This window comes from Salvelinus alpinus, chromosome 6 (genome assembly GCF_045679555.1).
Source record: "Salvelinus alpinus chromosome 6, SLU_Salpinus.1, whole genome shotgun sequence".
Classification (NCBI taxonomy): domain Eukaryota; kingdom Metazoa; phylum Chordata; class Actinopteri; order Salmoniformes; family Salmonidae; genus Salvelinus; species Salvelinus alpinus.
The window spans coordinates 33,701,137-33,725,511 of record NC_092091.1 but is presented as its reverse complement, the minus strand read 5'-3'; the positions used below and the strand labels follow the sequence as shown (position 1 = coordinate 33,725,511).

Genomic DNA, 24,375 nt, shown 5'->3' with positions numbered 1-24,375 from the left:
GTTTTATTTGAGACGACTGTACAACCATCAAGATTAATTGTCAGATTCAACAGAAGATCTCTTTGTTTCTTGGGACCTAGAACAAGCATCTCTGTTTTGTCCGAGTTTAAAAGTAGAACGTTTGCAGCCATCCACTTCGTTATGTCTGAAACACAGGCTTCCAGCGAGGGCAATTTTGGGGCTTAACCATGTTTCATTGAAATGTACAGCTGTGTGTCATCTGCATAGCAGTGAAAGTTAACATTATGTTTTCGAATGATATCCACAAGAGGTAAAATATATATAGTGAAAACAATAGTGGTCCTAAAACGGAACCTTGAGGAACACAAAAATTTACAGTTGATTTGTCAGAGGACAAACCATTCGCAGAGACAAACTGATATCTTTCCGACAGATAAGATCAAACCAGGCCAGAACTTGTCCGTGTAGACCAATTTGGGTTTCCAATCTCTCCAAAAGAATGTGATGATCGATGGTATCAAAAGCAGCACTAAGGTCTAGGAGCACGAGGACAGATGCAGAGCCTCGATTTGACGCAATTAATAGGTAATTTACCACCTTTACAAGTACAGTCTCAGTGCTATGATGGGGTCTAAAAGCAGACTGAAGTTTTTTGTATACATTGTTTGTCTTCAGGAAGGAAGTGAGTTGCTGCGCAACAGCTTTGTCAACATTTTTTGAGAGGAATGGGAGATTCGATATAGGCCGATAGTTTTTTTATATTTTCTGAGTCAAGGTTTGGCTTTTTCAAGAGAGGCTTTATTACTGCCACTTTTAATGAGTTTGGTACACATCTGTTTATTATGTTCAACATAGGAGGGCCAAGCACAGGAAGCAGCTCTTTCAGCAGTTTAGTTGGAATAGGGTCCAGTATTCAGCTTGAAGGTTTAGAGGCCATGATTATTTTCATCATTGTGTCAAGAGATATAGTACTAAAACACTTGAGTGTCTCCCTTGATCCTAGGTCCTGGCAGAGTTGTGCAGACTCAGGACAACTGAGCTTTACAGGAATATGCAGATTTAAAGAGGAGTCCGTAAATTGCTTTCTAATGATCATGATATTTTATTCAAAGAAGTTCGTGAACTTATTACTGCTGAAGTGAAAGCCATCCTCTCTTGGGGAATGCTGCTTTTTAGTTAGCTTTGCGACAGTATAAAAAATAAATGTCGGATTGTTCTTATTTTCCTCAATTAAGTTGGAAAAATAGGATGATCGAGCAGCAGTGAGGGCTCTTCGATACTGCACGGTACTGTCTTTCCAAGCTAGTCGGAAGACTTCCAGTTTGGTGTGGCGCTATTTCCGTTCCAATTTTCTGGAAGCTTGCTTCAGAGCTCGGGTATTTTCTGTATACCAGGGAGCTAGTTTCTTATGACAACTGTTTTTAGTTTTTGGGGTGCAACTGCATCTAGGATATTGCGCAAGGTTAAATTGAGTTCCTCAGTTAGGTGGTTAACTGATTTTTGTGCTCTGACGTCCTTGGGTAGGCAGAGGGAGTCTGGAAGGGCATTGCGGAATCATTGGGTTGTCTGAGAATTTATAGCGCAACTTTTGATGCTCCTTGGTTGGGGTCTGAGCAGATTATTTGTTGCGATTGCAAACGTAATAAAATGGTGGTCCGACAGTCCAGGATTATGGTCCGACAATCCAGCCAACATGTCTGATTTCAAAAAGGATTTACGGCGAAAGCACACCAAACGATTATGTTAGGTCAGTGCATAACCACAGAAAAACACAGCCATTTTTCCAGCCAAAGAGAGGAGTAACAAAAAGCAGAAATAGAGATAAAATTAATCACTATCCTTTGATGATCTTCATCAGAAGACACTCATAGGACTTCATGTTACACAATACATGTATGTTTTGTTCGGTAAAGTTCATATTTATATCCAAAAATCTGAGTTTAGGCGGTACGCTACTGTCTCACTTGGCAAAAAGCCAGAGAAAATGCAGGGCGCCAAATTCAAATGAATTACTATAAAAATCAAACTTTCATTAAATCACACATGAAAGATACCAAATTAAAGCTACACTGGTTGTGAATCCAGCCAACATGTCAGAATTCAAATAGGCTTTTAAAACAATGCTATTATCTGAGTTAGCACCATTGTAAACAAAGAGAGATAAGCATATTTCAACCCTGCAGGCGCGACACAAAACACAGAAATAAAAATATAATTCATGCCTTACCTTTGATGAGCTTCTGTTGTTGGCACTCCAATATGTCCCATAAACATCAGAAATTGTCCTTTTGTTCGATTAATTCTGTCAATATATATCCAAAATGTCCATTTATTTGGCACGTTTGATCCAGAAAAACACCGGTTCCAACTTGCTCAAACGTGACTACAAAATATCTCAAAGGTTACCTGTAAACTTTGCCAAAAAATGTCAAACTACTTTTGTAATACAACTTTAGGTATTTGTTAATGTTAATAATCGATAAAATTGAGGACGGGATGATCTGTGTTCAATACAGGATTAAAACAATCTGTAGCATGCTTTCTGGTCATGCATCTCTATCTAACAGGACACTTCAAGTGACTTTGATTCAAAATGGCCGTACTTCTTCATTACACAAAGGAAAAACCCTCAACTAATTTCTGAAGACTGTTGACATCCAGTGGAAGCGGTAGGAACTGCAAGAAGGTCAATTAGAAATATGTATTCCCAATGAAAATCCATTGAAAAGAGAGTGACCTCAAAAAAAAGAAATCTGAATGGTTTGTCCTCGGGGTTTCGCCTGCTAAATAAGTTCTGTTCTACTCACAGACATGATTCAAACAGTTTTAGAAACTTCTGAGTGTTTTCTATCCAAATCTACTAACATTATGCATATCTTATCTTCTGGGGATGAGTAGCTGGCAGTTGAATTTGGGTATGCTTTTCATCCAAATGTGAAAATGCTGCCCCCTATCCTAGAGAAGTTAAGATCCACAACATTTATTTCATGGGACAAAACTAGGTCCAGAGTATGACTGTGGCAGTGAGTAGGTCCGGAGACATGTTGGACAAAACCCACTGAGTCGATGATGGCTCCGAAAGCCTTTTGGAGTGGGTCTGTGGACTTTTCCATGTGAAAATTAAAGTCACCAAAAATGTGAATATTATCTGCTATGACTACAAGGTCCGATAGGAATTCAGGGAACTCAGTGAGGAACGCTGTATATGGCCCAGGAGGCCTGGAAACAGTAACTATAAAAAGTGATTGAGTAGGCTGCATAGATTTCATGACTAGAACCTCAAAAGACGAAAACGTCGTTTTTTTTTTGTAAATTGAAATTTGTTATCGTAAATGTTAGCAACACCTCCACCTTTGCGGGATGCGCGGGGGATATGGTCATTAGTGTAACCAGGAGGGGAGGCCTCATTTAACACAGTAAATTCATCAGGCTTAAGCCATGTTTCAGTCAGGCCAAACACATCAAGATTATGATCAGTGATTAGTTCATTGACTATAACTGCCTTGGAAGTGAGGGATCTAACATTAAGTAGCACTACTTTGAGATGTGAGGTATCACGATCTCTTTCAATAATGGCAGGAGTGGAGGAGGTCTTTATTCTAGTGAGATTGCTAAGGCGAAAAACGCCATGTTTAGTTTTGCCCAACCTAGGTTGAGGCACAAACACGGTCTCAATGGGGATATATGAAACTGACCTTTAAAATATTTTTTTTATTTTCTACTTTTCCACTTTCATATATTTTCATGAGTTGTCCTCAATTCATCATACTCTGTTGCTGTGTGCACATATGCAGTACCAGTCAAAAGTTTGGACACACCTACTCATTCAAAGGTTTTTCTTTATTTTTACTATTTTCTACATTGTCGAATAATAGTGAAGACATCAAAACTTTCAAAGTTTCAAAGTAATGACGGACGGTCGTTTCTCTTTGCTTATTTGAGCTGTTCTTGCCATAATATGGACTTGGTATTTTACCAAATAGGGCTAGCTTCTGTATACCACCCCTACTTTGTCACAACACAGAAATTCCACAAATTAACTTTTAACAAAGGTACACCTGTTAATTGAAATGCATTCCAGGAGACTACCTCATGAAGCTGGTTGAAAGAATGCCAAGTGTGCAAAGCTGTGATCAAGGTGAAGGGTGGCTACTTTGAAGAATCTCAAATATAAAATATATTTTGATTTGTTTAACACTTTTTTGGTTACTACATATTTACAGTGCCTTGCAAAAGTATTCATCCCCCTTGGCATTTTCCTATTTTGTTGCATTACAACCTGTGATTTAAATGTATTTTTATTTAATGTAATGGACATACCGAAAAAAGTCAAAATTGGTGAAGTGAAATAAAAAAAAATACCTTGTTCCAAAAAATTCTAAAAAAAGTACAACTGAAAAGTGGTGTGTGCATATGTATTCACCCCCTTTGCTATGAAGCCCCTAAATAAGATCTGGTGCAACCAATTACCTTCAGAAGTCACATGATCTGTCACATGATCTCAGTATATATATATCTGTTCTGAAAGGCCCCAGAGTCTGCAACACCACTAAACAAGGGGCATCACCAAGCAAGTGGCACCATGAAGACCAAGGAGCTCTCCAAACAGTTCAGAGACAAAGTTGTGTAGAAGTACAGATCAGGATTGGGTTATAAAAAAATATCCAAAACTTTGAACATCCCACGGAGCACCATTAAATCCAATATTAAAAATTTGAAAGAATATGGCACCACAACAAACCTGCCAAGAGAGGGCCGTCCACCAAAACTCATGGACCAGGCAAGGACGTCATTTATCAGAGCGGCAACAAAGATAACCCTAATGGAGCTGCAAAGCTCCACAGCGGAGCTCTGTCCATAGGACCACTTTAAGCTGTACACTCCACAGAGCTGGGCTTTACAGAAGAGTGACCAGAAAAAAGCCATTGCTTAAAGAAGAAAATAAGCAAACACGTTTGGTGTTCGCAAAAAGGCATTTGGGAGACTCCCCAAACATATGGAAGAAGGTACTCTGGTCAGATGAGACTAAAATTGAGCTTTTTGGCCATCAAGGAAAATGCTATGTCTGGCGCAAACCCATCACCATGAACACCATCCCCACAGTGAAGCATGGTGGTGGCAGCATCATGATATGGGGATGTTTTTCATGGTCAGAATTGAAGGAATGATGGATGGTGCTAAATACAGGAAAATTATTGAGGGACACCTGTTTCAGTCTTCCAGAGATTTGAGACTGGGACGAAGGTTCACCTTCCAGCAGGACACTGACCCTAAGCATACTGCTAAAGCCATACTCAAGTGGTTTAAGGGAAAACATTTAAATGTATTGAATGGCCTAGTCAAAGCCCATACCTCATTCCAATTAAAAATCTGTGGAATGACTTAGATTGCTGTACACCAGCGGAACCCATCCAACTTGAAGGAACAGGAGCAGTTTTGCCCTAAAGAATGGGCAAAAATCCCAGTGGCTAGATGTGTCAAGCTTATAGAGACATACCCCAAGAGACTTGTAGCTGTAATTGCTGCAAAAGGTGGCCCCAAAAATCTATTTTAATTCCAGGTTGTATGACAACAAATTAGAAAAGAATGCCAAGGGAGGTGAATACTTTCACAAGCCACTGTACATATGTGCTATTTCATCATTTAGATTTCTTCACAATTTTTAAAATATGTTTATTTAACCTTTATTAATACAGGTTTTTGTCATTGAGAATATCTATTTTTCAAGAGAGACCTGGTCCAGTAGCAGCAGGGGGAACAACGTTTCAGACAAAACAACTTACATACACTAACACAACATTAAACAAAACTACAGACAAATACAGTACAACAATTACAGTTGAAGTCAGAAGATTACATACACTTAGGTTGGAGTCATTAAAACTCATTTTTCAACCACTCCACAAATTTCTTGTTGACAAACTATAGTTTTGAAAAGTCGGTTAGGACATCTACTTTGTGCATGACACAAGTAGTATTTCCAACAATTGTTTACAGACCGATTATTTCACTGTATCACAATTCCAGTGGGTCAGAAGTTTACATGCACTAAGTTGACTGTGCCTTTAAACAGCTTGGAAAATTCCAGAAGATTATGTCATGGCTTTAGGAGCTTCTGATAGGCTATTTGACATAATTTGAGTCAATTGGAGGTGTACCTGTGGATGTATTTCAAGGCCTACCTTCAAACTCAGTGCCTCTTTGCTTGACATCATAAGAAAATCTAAAGATATCAGCCAATATCAGAAAGAAAATGGTAGACCTCCACAAGTCTGGTTAATTCTTGGGAGCAATTTCCAAATGCCTGGAGGTACCACGTTCATCTGTACAAACAATAGTACGCAAGTATAAACACCATGGGACCACGCAGCTGTCAAACCGCTCAGGAAGGAGATGCGTTCTGTCTCCTAGAGATGAACGTACTTTGGTGCGAAAAGTGCAAATTAATCCCAGAACAACAGCAAATGACCTTCTGAAGATACTGGAGGAAACAGGTACAAAAGTATCTATATCCACAGTAAAACAAGTCCTATATCGACATAAGCTGAAAGGCCACTCAGCAAGGAAGAAGCCACTGCTCCAAAACCACCATAAAAAAGCCAGACTACGGTTTGCAACTGCACATGGGGACAAAGATCGTACTTTTTGGAGAAATGTCCTCTGGTCTGATGAAACAAAAATAGAACTGTTTGGCCATAATGAACATCGTTATGTTAGGAGGAAAAAGGGGGAGGCTTGCAAGCCGGAGAACACCATCCCAACTGTGAAAAAGGGGGTGCCAGCATCATGTTGTGGGGTGCTTTGCTGCGGGAGGGACTGGTGCACTTCACAAAATAGATGGCATCATGAGAAAAGGAAAATTATGTGGATATATTGAAGCAACATCTCAAGACATCAGTCAGGAAGTTAAAGCTTGGTCGCAAATGGGTCTTCCAAATGGACAATGACCCAAAGCATACTTCCAAAGTTGTGGCAAAATGGCTTTAGGACAACAAAGTCAAGGTATTGGAGTGGCCATCACAAAGCCCTGACCTCAATCCTATAGACAATTTGTGGGCGGAACTGAAAAAGCGTGTGCGAGCAAGGAGGCCTACAAACCTGACTCAGTTACACCAGCTCTGTCAGGTGAATTTTGACCCATTCCTCCTAACTTATTGTGGGAAGCTTGTGGAAGGCTACCTGAAACGTTTGACCCAAGTTAAACAATTTAAAGGCAATGCTACCAAATACTAATTGAGTGTATGTAAACTTTTGACCCACTGGGAATGTGATGAAAGGAATAAAAACTGAAATAAAGAATTCTCTCTACTATTATTCTGACATTTCACATTCTTAAAATAAAGTGGTGATCCTAACTGACCTAAAACAGGGAATTTTAACTAGGATTAAATGTCAGGAATTGTGAAAACTGAGTTTAAATGTATTTGGCTAAGGTGTATGTAAACTTCCGACTTGAACTGTATATATAACATCACTAAAATCTGATACCGCCAGTAATGTACATCGTACCAGCTCCTTCCTGGCCTCCAAAGAAAAACAAGCCTCATGCCGGTAATAAAAACTTATTCTCAGCTTGAGCTTCCTTATCAAGTTCTCCACATAAACAATGAAGCTCAGCTTGTCATCAACCCACACACCCAATTATTTTTACACTTTGACTTGCTCTAAAATATGTCCAGCCAATGTAGCAATGACATTAGTAACATGCCTGGTTTTTGAAAATACCATGCATTTTGTTTTACCCAAATTCAGAACCAGCTTCAAATCATACAGATTCTGTTGTATGATGTTAAATGCTCTTTGGGCATTTTCAAAAGCTAAAGATAAACTACTAACACTTGAATAGAGAACAATATAATCTGCATAAAAATGAACATCCCCTGTTTCAATATGATCTCCAATGTTGTTGATATACAAAATTAATAACAGTGGGCCCAAAATAGAACTTTGCGGAACACCTGAGCACACCTCTATGTACTCAGATTTACAACCATCCACCATTACACATTGTGTACGATTTGTTAGGTAATTTATAAACCAATCTAGAACATGACCAGTAATTCCACAATATTTTATAATTTGCACTAACACAGCATGGTCCACGGTGTCAAATGCCTTTGACAATCAATAAAGACAGACACACAATGTAACTTCTTGTCAAGAGCACAGGGGATGTCATTTAAAACATTCAATGTTGCTGAAACAGTGCTGTGGACAGACCTAAAGCCTGATTGCATTCAATTTAAGATGTTGTTTTCAGCTGCCTACTAACTAAGGACTCCAGTACCTTTGACAGTACTAACAATTTTGATAAGGGTCAATTACGAAGGATCTCCACCTTTCAGGAGAGGCAGTACAAAAGCAGATGCCAAAACTTGGGGATTTCCTTAACATCATGTGTAAGGTTAAAAATACATATTAAGGGGGAGCAATGATGTCTGCAGCTAGGTGTAGGAAACGGGGGTCTAGATCATCAGGGCCAGGGGATTTTTTTTCTATCAATTTCTTTCAGGCCTTTACGCACTTCTGAAACAGAGAAGGATGAAAAGGAGAACCTTAGCAAAGGAGTGCACAGGGGTGTCAGGTAAATTCATACGGGGCTCAGTTATACCTTTGACCTTTTCAAATAAACTGCCTGCATCTAGAAAATGCTGATTTAAGGTTTTCAGAATGGAGGTTCTCTCAGTTACAATCTCTGTGTCTACCAACAATTGTTTGGGAAGCTTTGTATCTTTTTGCACTACAAACCTTTCACTACTTGCCAAAATGTGGATGGATTATTGAAATTATCCAAAGTAGATTTCAGGTCTGCTTTCAATTTTCAGATCATAGCCACACCCATATTTCGAAGACGTTGAAAAGCCATCCAATCATCTGCTGAACCAAACCCTCTTGCTTTAGCCCACATTGCATTTCATTTCCTTATGATTTTACTAAGTTCCTCAGTAAACTCAGTAAAGTTCCTCAGTATACAATGTAGAAAATAGTAAAAATAGAGAAAAACCATTGAATGAGTATGTGTGTCCAAACTTTTGACTGGTACTGTACCTACGTATATACTGCATTTATCATTGTTTTATGTCTCATGTGGGGTTGGGAAAATACTGTGACACCCTGCTTGCGTACATATGAAGTTAACACTCTTTGACAACCCACTGACATGGCCAGACATAAATACTGCAGGGGGATAATTTATATATTGTTATTTCTTCAGGAAAATACAGCTATAGGATGACATGAACCTATGGGAGATGAAACTATTTATTGGGGAATATGTGGGTATTCTAGTGAACCTGATATCATAGTGCAGATAGTATTCCCAGAACTGCAAAGTGTTCAGTGTATGGCCATACTAAGTACATTTCCCAAAAAATAAAATAATAATATACTGTCTGGAAGGTGATCTGTATTTGTGCTTGAGTGTGTTTTGCAGGTCCTTCAGCTACTGGCTGAACTACATCCTGTCCATCATGTACTGCAGTGAGAACAACTACATAGGTTCCTACCTGGAGGAGACAAGGAGCTGCTCTTGCCCCTACGACCATCCATCCTGCCAGGGTGTCATCCCCTGCACTGTGGGCGATGGCTCTTTCTGCGCCTCCTGCTCCTATGACAACCGCTCCCGCTGTGCCAGCTGCAACCCCGGGTACATGCTCAGCCAGGGGGTCTGCCGCAATGAGGTCCCAGACTCCACGGACCACTACATCGGCTTCGAGACGGACCTGCAGGACCTGGAGCTGAGATACCTGCTGCAGAAGAAAGACAGCCGTATTAGCATTCATGGGATCTTCGTCAGCAACGACGTCCGACTCAACAACTGGTTTGACCCGTCGTGGCGGAAGAGGATGCTGTTGACACTGAAGAGCAACAAGTACAAGTCCAATCACGTCCACATGCTACTGGGGATGACCCTGCAGATCTGCCTAACTAGGAACAGTTCCCTGGAACCAGTGCTGTCTGTCTACATCAACCCCTTCGGGGGAAGTCACTCTGAGAGCTGGAGCATGCCCATAGACCAGAACAGCTATCCTGATTGGGAGAGGACTAAACTAAACATTCCCCTGGACTGTTACAACTGGACATTGACTTTGGGTAACAAGTGGAAAACCTTTTTTGAGACTGTCCACTTCTACCTACGGAGCAGGATCAGGGCTCCGTTGCCCCAAGGGAACGGCTCGGTGTACTACGAACCTTTCGAGTTCCTGGAGCCCGGTAAGAACCTGGGCTACATGAAAATAAATAGCATCCAGGTGTTCGGCTATAGTATGCATTTTGACCCGGAAGCAATCCAGGACCTGATTCTGCAGCTGGACTACCCGTACACTCAGGGATCGCAGGACTCAGCCCTGCTGCAGCTGCTGGAGATCAGGGACCGGGTCAACAGACTGTCCCCTCCCGGACCTCAGCTCCTGGACCTGTTCTCCTGTCTCCTGCGCCACCGCCTCAAATTATCCACCACAGATGTTGTCCGAATACAGGCAGCGTTGCAGGCTTTCTCTGCCAAACAGCCGAACTCCATGGAATACGAAACAACCAAATTATGTAGCTAATAAGGTGCCAGTGTCCAGATACAAAGATGCTTGTGCTGCTATCACACTGACCTGATTACAGTTAAGAGCAATTTTGGAAGGCACTGATGGACATTTTGGTTATGATCTCAAGAGATATGCATTTGGGTTAATGTAAAATTATAAGTTTCTGGAAATGTGTAGTGTCATAGACACATAAGGGGGCTTCACCATGTTCACTTTGCCTTTTTACATAATAACAATAAAACTGAGACTTTCTGACCATTATCAATATCAAAAGGTTTATCATCACTGATATGTTGCCCATATGCTGAAATCCGTAAATTGCACAGATCTCAATAATCACTTACAATGTGATGCTTTTGCTGATAATGAAGTGTTATCTCGACAGTGTGTTTGGTTTGACACCAGCATGGCTTTAAGTCCTTCACTTTGTTATTAAACATACACCATGCTTTTATACTCACACTCTTCAGTTTAATCCTACCCCACCCCATGTTCAGAGCTACATGAGTCACTATGGAAATCAACTGTTCCTTGTTTTACATTTTTTTCATATATTTAAATTCCCACAAATTGGAGTTACAACAGTACTTCAGACGTACAGAAATAAAACACCATAAATGCAATGGCTAGTATGTTATGTTACATGTAATTACATTTTTTATAATGCAGTTGTTTGTGAACAGTCACTAAGCAATGTCGATATGTTGTATAACATTCTGAATTTGTTAATTCACTAAATAAAAGTCATTTTTATGTCCTGTCTGTAAATAGTGTAGATATCCCATCTAGTGTCTATTTTTATCAGAAATAATCTATTACTTAAATCCATCTCAAATGTATATTTTATCTTTAGTTCATTAATCTAGATGGTATCATATTTGATGCAAATCGAACAAAATTAGACATACTAGTACTGTTAGTTGTTCCCAGATCCTGTCAATTAGTACCAAATCACTAAATGACAGTGTTAAATGGAAGTGTGTCAGTTAAGATTATAGTTAAATCTTAATCTCTTCTCTAAGGACGACAAGCTTCACGCAAACCACATAAAATATAATTAAGATGTTCCATTCATTCATTCATTTAGCGCATCGAGAGGATTTCTTATCCCATATTTTAGGACCAGGACAGACAGATATTCCATGAAATGTTGCCTTATGTGAATCTTTGCAATTAATCTGTAAAAGATTTAGACAAAGCTACATTGCCAGACAACAGTATAATACATTAAAGTCACAACAAACCCTAGAGCATCACTTGCTCCAGTGTTTGCCATTAAATGCCAGGTGACTTGTTCTTAGACTAATGACTTTATCCCTTGGATATCCTTGAAAACAATCCAGCCAATGCATTACGTGGGAAAAAAGTGTAAAATACTAAGAGAGGCAGCTTGGTAAGTTTTCTATAATTTATGATAGCCAGAGTGGGGGCATTTATTAGTTATTGATATACTTTATTCTCTTCATTCTGGCTGTCATTATTTAGTACCTTTTCAGAATGATGGGGAGCATTTGGTATGAATCTAAGGAATATTAGGTGCAAATCCAGTTCAGAAAAAGAAAATACTGAGCTTAATTGGAATGTCTGATGAGATAACAGTGAAACAAAAGTGGCATGGATACACTTGAAATGTGAGTTGTAGGACTATTATTTGTATTTGTTTCAATTACATGGGTGGGTCCAGGTATATGTTATGTTTGGCTATTAGTGAGACATGGCCATCCCTAATTAAATCCCATCACTCATTCTAGTGGTTTGCATAGTTGTCAGGGCAGCAGCAGGCTATACTGCGCAGAAAATTGCTTCACCAAAGGTCAGCCAGGTCTGTGAAATCTAGTTTCCAGTGACAAACCGAGAATAACCCAGCTTTGGCCCTCTCTGTCTCTTCCATTTCCATTGATGGATGGCGGCTGGCGGAAGAGAGACAGGCAGCGTATCAAAGCTCATTATCTCCGGTGTTTTTCTCACTAGCTGGTAGTCTCTTGTAATCTGTAGACTTGTATGTTTTACTCTGGGTCCTGGAATAAAGGTATTCAGCTGAGAGGCCTCAGCGAGAGAAAGCTTTTGGTTGTCCCAACAGCGGGCCTGATGGGAGTCAAGTGTTTACATCCTGGTTTAGATCTACCAACCCTAGCTGAGCTCTAGCTCCATCACTCAGAATGACAACTGTAGGCAATGAGACAAACATTCTACAGCATTTGCTCAGACACAGGCAAGGAAGAAGGAGGACAATAATAAATAGAAAACAGGGGTGGCCAAACCTCCTGCCGAAGAGCTACTGTGTTGCTTTAACAAATCTGACTCCCCTTACAAAAATGAATTTGTTGCTGCCACAAAATATTACCAAAAGTTTGCCACTAGTGTTGAATCTGCAGCAAACATTTGGCAACAATAATATGTATTGACACTAGTGGGAAAACAGTTTGCCAGAGGTTTTTTTCTTGCAGACAATTCTCCCATGATTCAATTTAAATTTGTGGCAAACCTGTGGCAACAAGTTAAGACCAGTAACCGTTGATGATCAATCAAGGGGATTAGAAACATCTGTTCAGAAATGGAAACCTAGCTACCTACCAAAGTTGTCCGGTGAGTGTCTAATTTATGAATTAAACTTCCAAATAAACGTTTAAATTGTATTAGCTAAATGATGCCTAGTTAGCAATGCAATGTTTTATGGGATAGAGTGAAACACATTTTGTTGATACCAGTTTCAATCTGTCAGCTCCACTGACTGACTGGCTAGTGCTTAGTTAGCTAACATTAGCTATCATATTTATGCTATCTAACTAATGATTTGCCTAAACACACTTTTTATGTGAATATGTTGCTGTCTTTTAATACCAATATTCATGCCAATATGCTAGCGTCACGGTTCAGTAGCATGTTAGTTAGCACAACAGCTAAGGTAGGTTGGTGCAGGTAGCTAGCAACAATATGAGTTGATTTGACATCAGAGCAAAACTTTCCTTTTGCAGGTGGATAACGTTACCCTTCCCCTACCCGTGATGTTGGAAGAGGCTGTATTGGGAGGATGATGCATCAACACCCAGGAAATATGTTTGTGGTGCACTCACTCATAACACTGAGTGATAAATGAGTATATCGTCTTCAAGATTGAGAAGGTAAGTAAATACATGACCATGCTCGTGACGCTAGCTTACTGAAGTGTTGTAATATAATATAACTAACTAAATGTGTGTTTTTTGTTGATATTTGGCTAGTTAACTATGTCAGTGTCTAACGGTAGCTAGTTAACTTAGCTAGTTTAGTCGGACACTGTTTCACTCGTTAGCTACATTAGCTAAATTAGCTGGCTAGCTAGCTACGTTACCATATCCAGATGTTACTTATTCTCCATCTGGGTTCATAGTACCCGCAAAACACCAGTCTCAACGTCAACAGTGAAGTGGGGACTCCGGGTTTCTGGCCTTCCTGGCAGAGAAAGTCATATCTCAGACTGGCCAATAAAAATAAAATATTAAGATGGGCAAAAGAACACCGATACTGGACAGAGAAACTCTGCCTAGAAGGCCAGCATCCCAGAGTCACCTCTTCACTGTTGACGTTCACTGCGACCTATACGCTCTCGTTGGCTGGCCATCGCTTCATACTCGTCGCCAAACCCACTGGCTCCAGGTCATCTACAAGACCCTGCTAGGTAAAGTCCCCCCTTATCTCAGCTCGCTGGTGACCATAGCAGCACCCACCTGTAGCACGCGCTCCAGCAGGTATATCTCTCTGGTCACCCCCAAAACCAATTCTTCCTTTGGCCGCCTCTCCTTCCAGTTCTCTGCTGCCAATGACTGGAACTAACTACAAAAATCTCTGAAACTGGAAACACTTATCTCCCTCACTAGCTTTAAGCACCAGCTGTCAGAGCAGCTCACAGATTACTGCACCTGTACATAGCCCATCTATAATTTAGCCCAAACAACTACCTCTTTCCCTACTGTATTTATTTATTTTGCTCCTTTGCACCCCATTATTTCTATATCTACTTTGCACATTCTTCCACTACAAATCTACCATTCCAGTGTTTTTACTTGCTATATTGTATTTACTTCGCCACGTGGCCTTTTTTTTGCCTTCACCTCCCTTATCTCACCTCACTTGCTCACATTGTATATAGACTTATTTTTCTACTGTATTATTGACTGGATGTTTGTTTTACTCCATGTGTAACTCTGTGTTGTTGTATGTGTCGAACTGCTTTGCTTTATCTTGGCCAGGTCGCAATTGTAAATGAGAACTTGTTCTCAACTTGCCTACCTGGTTAAATAAAGGTGAAAAAAAAACATTACATTACTCCAGGAAAAACTACGGGCGAGACAAAAACATTATCTCTGTTATTTCTCCAGACATGTGCTTCCTTTTCTTTCCCTCTCCCTTGTCCACCTTTTTCTCAACATCACAGTTGACCCTCTTGCCTAACCTACTTACGCCTGCTGGAAAAAGTATATTCGCGAGTGTATCTATTCCAATTGCTCATGATAGGGAAAACACAGTCTTGCTTCTGGGACCATAAAAGCTCATAAAAAAAGGCCCAGTCATGCTCCGAGGTTGCCAACCTCAATCTATGATGGCTCATTTTGACCGTCTTCTCCAGAGTCGCAGCACACAAACACTGGGGGCTTGGCCATGTTGCCCAGGCAATTAAAGTCCTCTCTCCCAGCCATAACTGCTCGCCCTTCACCGCTCCACACCGGGTGTCTCCAACGCCACTTCAGGGCAAGATGCAATTAAGGCGGACCCCCCAGTTCAACTTAACATGGAAAACTAATGCAGTGGCAACATGTAGAGACTGAGCTACCATAAGTGTTATGACTTGTTTGTGCATCTATTTGTGAAAGCATTTCTGCAAGCCGGGCTCTCAAGAAATCCCTTGCTGTGAAGTGTATGAAGTGCTCAGACACATGAGGAGCTGGGATGAGATTGTCTTAATCGTGACAAAGACCGGGAGGAGAGGTGTTCTGTTATAGTTCTGTAATATTAACCACAGGACATACTCTAATCCAAGGCAATGAGCAGCAGTGGAATAATAGTTTGAGAGTAGAGCCTCACTCTCCCTCACTGAGGCACTGGAAAGGAAGCTCAACATACAGGAAAAGTAATTGTTTATTTTGTATAACAATGCTTCTCAGCGAGGTAAACATTCGAGAAGTGGGTACAGCGGGTGCCTCGCAGAGCTTCTGAGAGTTATTGGCATTCACAAACACCCTCTCATTTGTCCCCACTCAAAATTGTCATTTTTTTCAGAGACTCCTGTATTTCTGTGTGATTGGCACGGTGCGCTGGAAGGGGTTGCTACGGTTTGCCAAACAGAATAAAAATCTTGATGCTTGTCACTTGCACCCCTGTAGTATCTGACCCCTAGCCCTCTTTCTCCAGGGTGTTTCCTCATTTAGGATAAGTTTTCACTCATGGATCTCTTTCCTTCTTTCTTTCTCTCCCTCAACCACCTGATTTAGGGCACATCCTCATTATGTGCATCCTGATACCTGCCACGGCTAATGAGGAGAGGGACTGGAGCAGCAAAGTTTGAGCGTTTAGATTAATGGGAGTAGTACAGCAGTGAAATTTGGGAATAGTGTGTACTCTAGTCTCCCGAGCTGTTCATTACTGTGGATATATGACATTTTAGAACAGGGAGCTGAGTCGCTGCCTAATGATACAGTGGGATAAACACTGGGGACAGGTTGGCTCGGTCAGAACTGGAGACACCTATGGAGGTTTCTGCCAGAGGGAACGGCAACAAAGACGGCATTATGTAGAGTTGATCCTGTCCCATGTTTTTATTAATTGATAAAGAACACATTTGTACTGTAGAGCCTTAATTAGAGGTACTGAAGAATAAAATATGTCAAGTTAGGAAACCTGTATAGTCATAAAAATATATACAGTTGGGAGAACAAGTATTTGACACACTGCCGATTTTGCAGGTTTTCCTACTTACAAAGCATGTAGAGGTCTGTAATTTTTATCATAGGTACACTTCAACTGTGAGAGACGGAATCTAAAACAAAAATCCAGAAAATCACATTGTATGATTTTTAAGTAATTCATTTGCATTTTATTGCATGACATAAGTATTTGATACATCAGAAAAGCAGAACTTAATATTTGGTACAGAAACATTTGTTTGCAATTACAGAGATTATACGTTTCCTGTAGTTCTTGACCAGGTTTGCACACACTGCAGCAGGGATTTTGGCCCACTCCTCCATACAGACCTTCTCCAGATCCTTCAGGTTTCGGGGCTGTCGCTGGGCAATACGGACTTTCAGCTCCCTCCAAAGATTTTCTATTGGGTTCAGGTCTGGAGACTGGCTAGGCCAGTCCAGGACCTTGAGATGCTTCTTACGGAGCCACTCCTTAGTTGCCCTGGCTGTGTGTTTCGGGTCGTTGTCATGCTGGAAGACCCAGCCACGACCCATCTTCAATGCTCTTACTGAGGGAAGGAGGTTGTTTTGTTGCTTTTGGGGTCAATGTTGAAAAGTGTTGATCAACTCTGGAACTTAACAGCATAAACAACAAACCCTCTCTGATTTGAAGCAGACATCAAATGGAGATCAAATTTGAGCTGTAATTGAGTCAGCGAAATCCGTTTCAAAATGACTAAACCCAAACCTATTTTGGTGTCTAAATATGCTGTCTAAACACAGTATTTATCACATCACAAATTAAAAGTCAACATTCCACCCTTTAGCATTGCTGAGCCACTGCACATCTGCAGTCCAATAACCTAGGCCTATCCATCCTCTCAGAACCCCAGCCCTCAAGACGGAGACAAATTATCCTTTGATTTGAAATTGACCATTTAATTAAATACCTGCATTCCTAACAAAGACTCCCCCTCTCCTCCCCTACTGTTGTCTCTCTATTAGCGACGGGGGACATAGCAGCGAGCCGAGCTGTACGTAGGATGTGGAGGTTGGCTGAGTGATTAACTAAACCTTGGGGCTGACAGGACTGCTATCCCCAGAGGGGGCCCCAGTTAGACTAATGTGGTTCTCTGTTTAACAAGGCTGGAAGAGGGAGAGAGGGGTGGAGGAGGTAATAAGAAAAGGGGGCTAAAGGGAAGGATGGAGGAAATAGGAAAGTAGTTAGAGGTGAAGAAGTGGAGAAGGAGTGTAAGGGGGTAGTTAGAGAGAAGGAGTTGGTAGAAGGGGATGAGAAGAAGCACAGGTTTACAGGGAGGACCGTAGCGATACGTGGGTAAAATCACTTGGGAAGCCAAGCCCCCTCCCCCTCCAAGAGCCATATTACAACCTATGTGTTGTGATAATTGCATAGATTGCTCTATAACCTGTTAATTCATATGCCTTGTGACCTGTTAATTCATATGCCTTAGACAATAAGACACAGTGGCAGAATAAATTCAACCACATCTTTGTTTTATTTTAAAACCGGATAGCAACCTCTGTCCAGTTTAGTGCACAAAGCATATTACATGTAACAGACTGTTACATGACCTACAGCATGGTCAAGCAAGTTAATGTTTTCAACATTTTCTGACCACTAAACAACTATTGATTTAGAAACACAAAGATTTACCGCAAGTTGCAAAGAAAGCAGGAGCTGCATCTAGAGAGACATGTAGAGACAGGCACGGTTTTGCTCGCTCGGATACTTTCTCCTGTGAGATACGTACATTCAGCCTCTTGCGAATTGTGACCGACCAGCTCAAATCGGTCTTACATAGCAAAATTTGATATTGTGTTTTTTACATTGGATCAAAGTAGAGACTCAGAGCTACAAAATGGTATATCATACACTACAGTTGAGGAACTAATCCTGCTTTAAATGTGGATAAACTTACTTTTGAGTTATGTTATCCAGAGTGTTGGTGACTGCAACTGTGCTGTCAGATTGTCCGTTCGGAAATTCGGAGCATTTTGCTCTCAGAGCATTCAGAGCGCACACTGGACACTGGCAGATGAGTAGGGTTGATCCGAACGTTCCGACCTCATAACGGCAGTCAATCACCCAAACTAACTGGCTAACATTGGCTAGCTTGTGAATAGTAAAAGCATACACGTAACGTTAGCTAGCGAGCCAGCCAGCAAACGTTAGCTAGCTAGCTACAGTGGTTGCTCCACTAAAAGTTTTGTGATTATGCTGCGGGACATAGAGGTCATTTGTGGTTTAGTACGGTACCCTGCGTTACCACTTCTTTGCTCCAGTCCAGCGCAAGGGGGAGTTAGAGCACTGATAATGCTTTTGGGTCCTACTGTGTCTCTAACTGACAATGAATGGATGACATAAACCTAAATAGAAACTGATAATTGTGCACGACTTCAGTATTACTGACTAAAACGGTTGTTACACTAAGGTTTTTATTTTATTTTGTTAGGATTATTTTACTCTTACTGTAGACCACTCCCGACCGGTCAGGGGACGGTCTAAGATACTGCATTGCTGTCACGCCCTGACCTTAGAGAGCCTTTTTATTCTCTATTTTGGTTAGGTCAGGGTGTGACACGGGTGGGTACTCTAGTTTTGTATTTCTATCTCCACCGGGAGACCCATGAGGTGGCTTTTGGTTTTAATGTAGAATCCTCCGATCCTCAAAATGTAATTATTGGCGGAGAGTCACGTCATATTTTTTGATATAGGTAGGTCTACTGTAGGTGTAGCTAAGGTAGCTAAATAGCCTAGTACTGTACTCCAGACCGTCACATTGTACAGTGCCATATTTTCTGTTCCATCCTAACGGAAACCCAGGTTTTTCATTTTTGGGGGGAATAGAAACATCAAAATAATTGTCTGTAGAGCACCGAGACAGGATTGTGTCGAGGCACAGATCTGGAGAAGGGTACCAAAACATTTCTGCAGAATTGAAGGTCCCCAAGAACACAGTGGCCTCCATTATTCTTAAATGGAAGAAGTTTGGAACCTCCATGATTCTTCCTAGAGCTGGCCGCCCGGCTAAATTGAGCAATTGAGGGTGAAGGCCCTTTGTCAGGAAGCTGACCAAGAACCCCATGGTCACTCTGACAGAGATCCATAGTTCCTCTGTGGAGATGGGAAAACCTTCCAGAAAGACAACCATCTCTGCAGCACTTCACCAATCAGGCCTTTATGGTAGAGTGGACACATGACAGCCTGCTGGGAGTTTGCCAAAAGACACCTAAAGGACTCACAGACCATGAGAAACAATAATATCTAGTCTGATGAAACCAAGATTGAACTATATTGCCTGAATGCCAAGTATCACGTCTGGAGGAAACCTGGCACCACCCCTACAGTGAAGAATGGTGGTGGCAGCATCATGCTGTGGGGATGGGTTTCAGCGGCAGGGACTGGGCAACTAGTCAGGATCGAGGGAAAGATGAACAGAGGAAAGTACATAGAGATTCTTGATGAAAATGTGCCCCAGAACCTCAGACTGGGGCGAAGGTTCACTTTCCAAAAGGACAACAACCCGAAGCACACAGCCAAGACAACGCAGGAGTGGCTTCGGGCAAAGTCGCAGAATGTCCTTGAGTGGCCCAGCCAGAGCCCAGAGTTGACCTCGATCAAATATCTCTGGAGAGACCTGAAAATAGCTGTGCAGCAACGCTTCCCATCCAACCTGACAGAGCTTGAGAGGATATGAAGAGAAGAATGGGAGAAACTCCCCAAATAGGGGTGTGCCAAGGTTGTAGCGTCACACCCAAAAAGACTTGAGGCTCTTATCGATGCCAAAGTGTCTGAATACTTATGTAAATGTGATATTTCAGGTCTTGTTTTTTTTAATACATTTGCAATATTTTTTGCTTTGTCATTATGGGGTATTGATACAATTCGCATTCATGGGAATATGTACCAAATCAATCGATTTAGTTCTAGCATGTATATAATGAGCAGAGCAAACACAAACAACTTAGAGATGTAAGTAAATAGTTGCTTAAAGACATTCTCAACTAGAAAACTTTTATTGGAACAATTTACACAATGAGCGACTTGTATAATGTGGTTCCATGGCTTCATTGCTCCAGACCACCGCAAGGGGGAGTTAGAGCACTCATTATGCATTTGGGTCCAAAGGTTTTTATATGACCAATCATATTGAGGGGTTCCAATTAAAAATTTGATGCGAGCCACGCGTCCCTGGTTACTTTCTTTAGCCTTTCTAGGATAGGCGTTCCGCTAGCGGATCCCTTCGACAACATTCCGCTGAAAAGGCGGCGCGGGAAATTATTATAATTTTTTTTTTTAAATATGTAACTTTCACACATTAACAAGTCCAATACAGCAAATGAAAGATAAACATCTTGTTAATCTACCCATCGTGTCCGATTTCAAAAATGCTTTACAGCGAAAGAACAACATATGATTATGTTAGATCACCGCCAAGTAAAAAAAAACACAGCCATTTTTCCTGCCAAAGATAGGAGTCACAAAAAGCAGAAATATAGATAAAATTAATCACTAACCTTTGATGATCTTCGTCAGATGACACTCATAGGACATCATGTTACACAATACATATATGTTTTGTTCGATAATGTGCATATTTATATCCAAAAATCTCAGTTTACATTGGCGCGTTACGTTTTGATTCCAAAACATCCGGTGATCTTGCAGAAATACTCATAATAAACATCGATAAAAGATACAAGTGTTATTAACAGAATTAAAGATAGACTTCTCCTTAACGCAACCGCTGTGTCAGATTTTTTAAAAACTTTACGGAAAAAGCATAATCTGAGAACGGCGCTCAGAGCCCAATCCAGCCAGAGAAATATCCGCCATTTTGGAGTCAACAGAAGTTAGAAATAACACAATAAATATTCACTTACCTTTGATGATCTTTATCAGAAGGCACTCCCAGGAATCCCAGTTCGACAATAAATGACTGATTTGTTCCATAAAGTCCATCATTTATGTCCAAATAGCCACTTGTTAGCGTGTTCAGCCCAGTAATCCATCTTCATGAGGCGCGAGCACTTCGTCCAGACAAAAACTCAAAGTTCCGTTACAGGTCGTAGAAACAAGTCAAACGATGTATGGAATCAATCTTTAGGATGTTTTTAACATAAAACATCAATAAGCTTCCAACTGGAGAATTCCTATGTCTGAAGAAAAGCACTGGAATGAGAGCTGACTCTGTCGGGAGCGTCACAAGCCTGAGACACTCTGCCAGACCACTGACTCAAACAGGTCTCATGAGCCCCTCCTTTATATCAGATTCCTCAAACCAGTTTCTAAAGACAGTTGACATCTAGTGGAAGCCGTAGGAAGTGCAACTTGACTCCATAGACACTGTGTATTCGGTAGGCCAAGCTTTGAAAAACTACAAACCTCAGATATCCTACTTCCTGGTTGGATTTTTCTCAGGTTTTTGCCTGCCATATGAGTTCTGTTATACTCACAGACATCATTCAAAGAGTTTTAGAAATTTCAGAGTGTTTTCTATCCCATAGTAATAAAAATATGCATATATTAGCATCTGGGACAGAGTAGGAGGCAGTTCACTCTGGGCACGCTATTCATCCAAAAGTGAAAATGCTGCCCCCTATCCCAAAAAAGTTAGCAGAGATGGCTGACAAAACATTACGGTGGAAGCAAATGATAGTAGTTCTAACGTCATAACGAGTCAAGCAAAACATTTACAATTGATTTACGTTTGTTAACCTGCTTCATTATTTATGTATTACCAGTGGATGAAGAACAACTCCAATGTCATACATCATTGAACATTTGTCTACAAATAAGTAAGATTAAAAAAGTTAAAATAACTTCTTAGATTTGATGGAGACATTATACATCTTAGTACCTTGTCAATTTATGATTTGTATCAATGTGGACGAGAGACAGGGGAGCATGGAGATTATTTTTGCCGAGCAATGCAACGAAGCTGGATCATTCTGGCAATGATACCTGCACCATCTACACGCTGCAAAGACTCTAACTCTTCACCATTGTACACAATGGCCCATTGCTCTGAGACTTCCTTTGACCATTCCAAAGCCAGCATGGGGCATCCTTGCCTTAATGGCCCTGATTTTCTGATCTAACTCTTCATCTGACATATCAACATAGCATTCCTTGACAGACATATTGTGCTCTTTCATCCTTCCGTAAAAAAAAGCAAACCGTTACACTGTCATGAAATATGATTATATATCGACTATGAAACAAATAGGACATGGCCTGCTTATGAGTAGCCATGAAATAAAGTTGGATGAATTCAACTGAAAATGGCGAGAAAAGGCGTTCGTAACTAAATGTTCTTGGTTAGCTTGAGAATAATAATTGCATGATTTATCATCCTACGGTATGTACAGTTGAAGTCGGAAGTTTACATACACTTAGGTTGGAGTCATTAAAACTCGTTTGTAAACCACTCCACAGATTTCTTGTTAACAAACTATAGTTTTGGCAAGTCAGTTAGGACATCTACTTTGTGCATGACACAAGTAATTTTTCCAGACAAGTAAAACCGACATAACCTGAATGGCCGCTCAGCAAGGAAGAAGCCACTGCTCCAAAACCGCCATAAAATAGCCAGACTACAGTTTGCAACTGCACATGGGTACAAAGATCATACTTTTTGGAGAAATGTCCTCTGGTCTGATGGAACAAAAATAGAACTGTTTGGCCATAATGACCATTGTTATGTTTGGAGGAAAAAGGGGGATGCTTGCACGCCGGAGAACACCATCCCAACCGTGAGGCACGGGGGTGGTGGCATCATGTTGTGGAGGTACTTTGCTGCAGGAGGGACTGGTGCACTTCACAAAATAGATGGCATCATGAGAGAGGAAAATTGTGGATATATTGAAGTCAGGAAGTTAAAGCTTGGTCGCAAATGGGTCTTCCAAATGGACAATGACCCCTAGCATACTTCCAAAGTTGTGGCAAAATGGCTTAAGGACAACAAAGTCAAGGTATTGGACTGGTCATCACAAAGCCCTGACCTCAATCCTATAGAAAATGTGTGGGCAGAACTGAAAAAGTGTGTGCGAGCAAGGAGGCCTACAAAACCTGACACAGTTACACCAGCTCTGTCAGAAGGAATGAGCCATAATTCACCCAACTTATTGTGGGAAGCTTGTGGAAGGCTACCCGAAACGTTTGATTTTTGATTTGACAATTTAAAGGCAATGCTACCAATACTAATTGAGTGTGTGTAAATTTCTGACCCACTGGGAATGTGATGAAAGAAATAAAAGCTGAAATAAAAGCTGAAATAAATTATTCTCTCTACTATTATTCTGACATTTCACATTCTTAAAGTGTTGATCCTAAGACAGAGAATTTTTATTAGGATTAAATGTCAGGAATTGTGAAACTGAGTTTAAATGTATTTGGCTGACTTCAACTGTATGTACCTGTGTAATATAGTAGAATGTTATGAACCGACACTGAATCGTAGGAGCTAACTACTAGCTATGTTGAAGTTGGACGGAAGAACACCCAATGCTGCTTACCTGAGATGCCATCATCACACTCATTCGTAGGTGTCCGCTATGACTTCCTTTGTGTCGGAAAGAAAGGCTGAACAGTATTGGTTGTTGCCAAACTGACACTCAAAAAATGACCAAAATGGAGAGTGGTTGATAGCGAAATCAAATTGGAGTTTTGTATTCAAATAGATTTCTTGTTCCATAAATATTTTTTGGCAATAAAATGCATAACGTTTTGCACTCTATTACAAAATATTTGATTGCATTTTTTATTTTATTTTTTACTTTGAAGCCTCATTTTGATTGAAAATAAAAAAAAGTTTTGCTCTCGACAAAAATACATACATTTGTTGCAAGTTTGGGAGAGGGGCTAATAGCTGAACAATAGACTATTCAACCTTTACTAAAGAATAGTCTAATAGCCGAGCTAGGTGAGAAAAACCCCAGTCCTATCACAGACCAGATTTGCCCTTACGACCAAGGGG

General features: G+C 40.7%; 1 protein-coding gene across 2 annotated transcripts in view; it reads left to right on the top strand.

The window, feature by feature from the left end:
- Positions 1–11,258, top strand: part of LOC139578607 (BMP/retinoic acid-inducible neural-specific protein 3-like) — a 96,315-nt gene extending 85,057 nt beyond the window's left edge. Inside the window, exon 8 of one of the 2 annotated variants that reach the window (XM_071406449.1) lies at positions 9,383–11,258. In XM_071406449.1, coding sequence (XP_071262550.1) covers positions 9,383–10,511 — 1,129 coding nt within the window. In that variant the 3' untranslated portion in view covers positions 10,512–11,258. The remainder of the gene's footprint in view (positions 1–9,382) is intronic. The other variant, XM_071406450.1, reaches the window with a different exon arrangement.
- Positions 11,259–24,375: the final 13,117 nt, after the last annotated feature.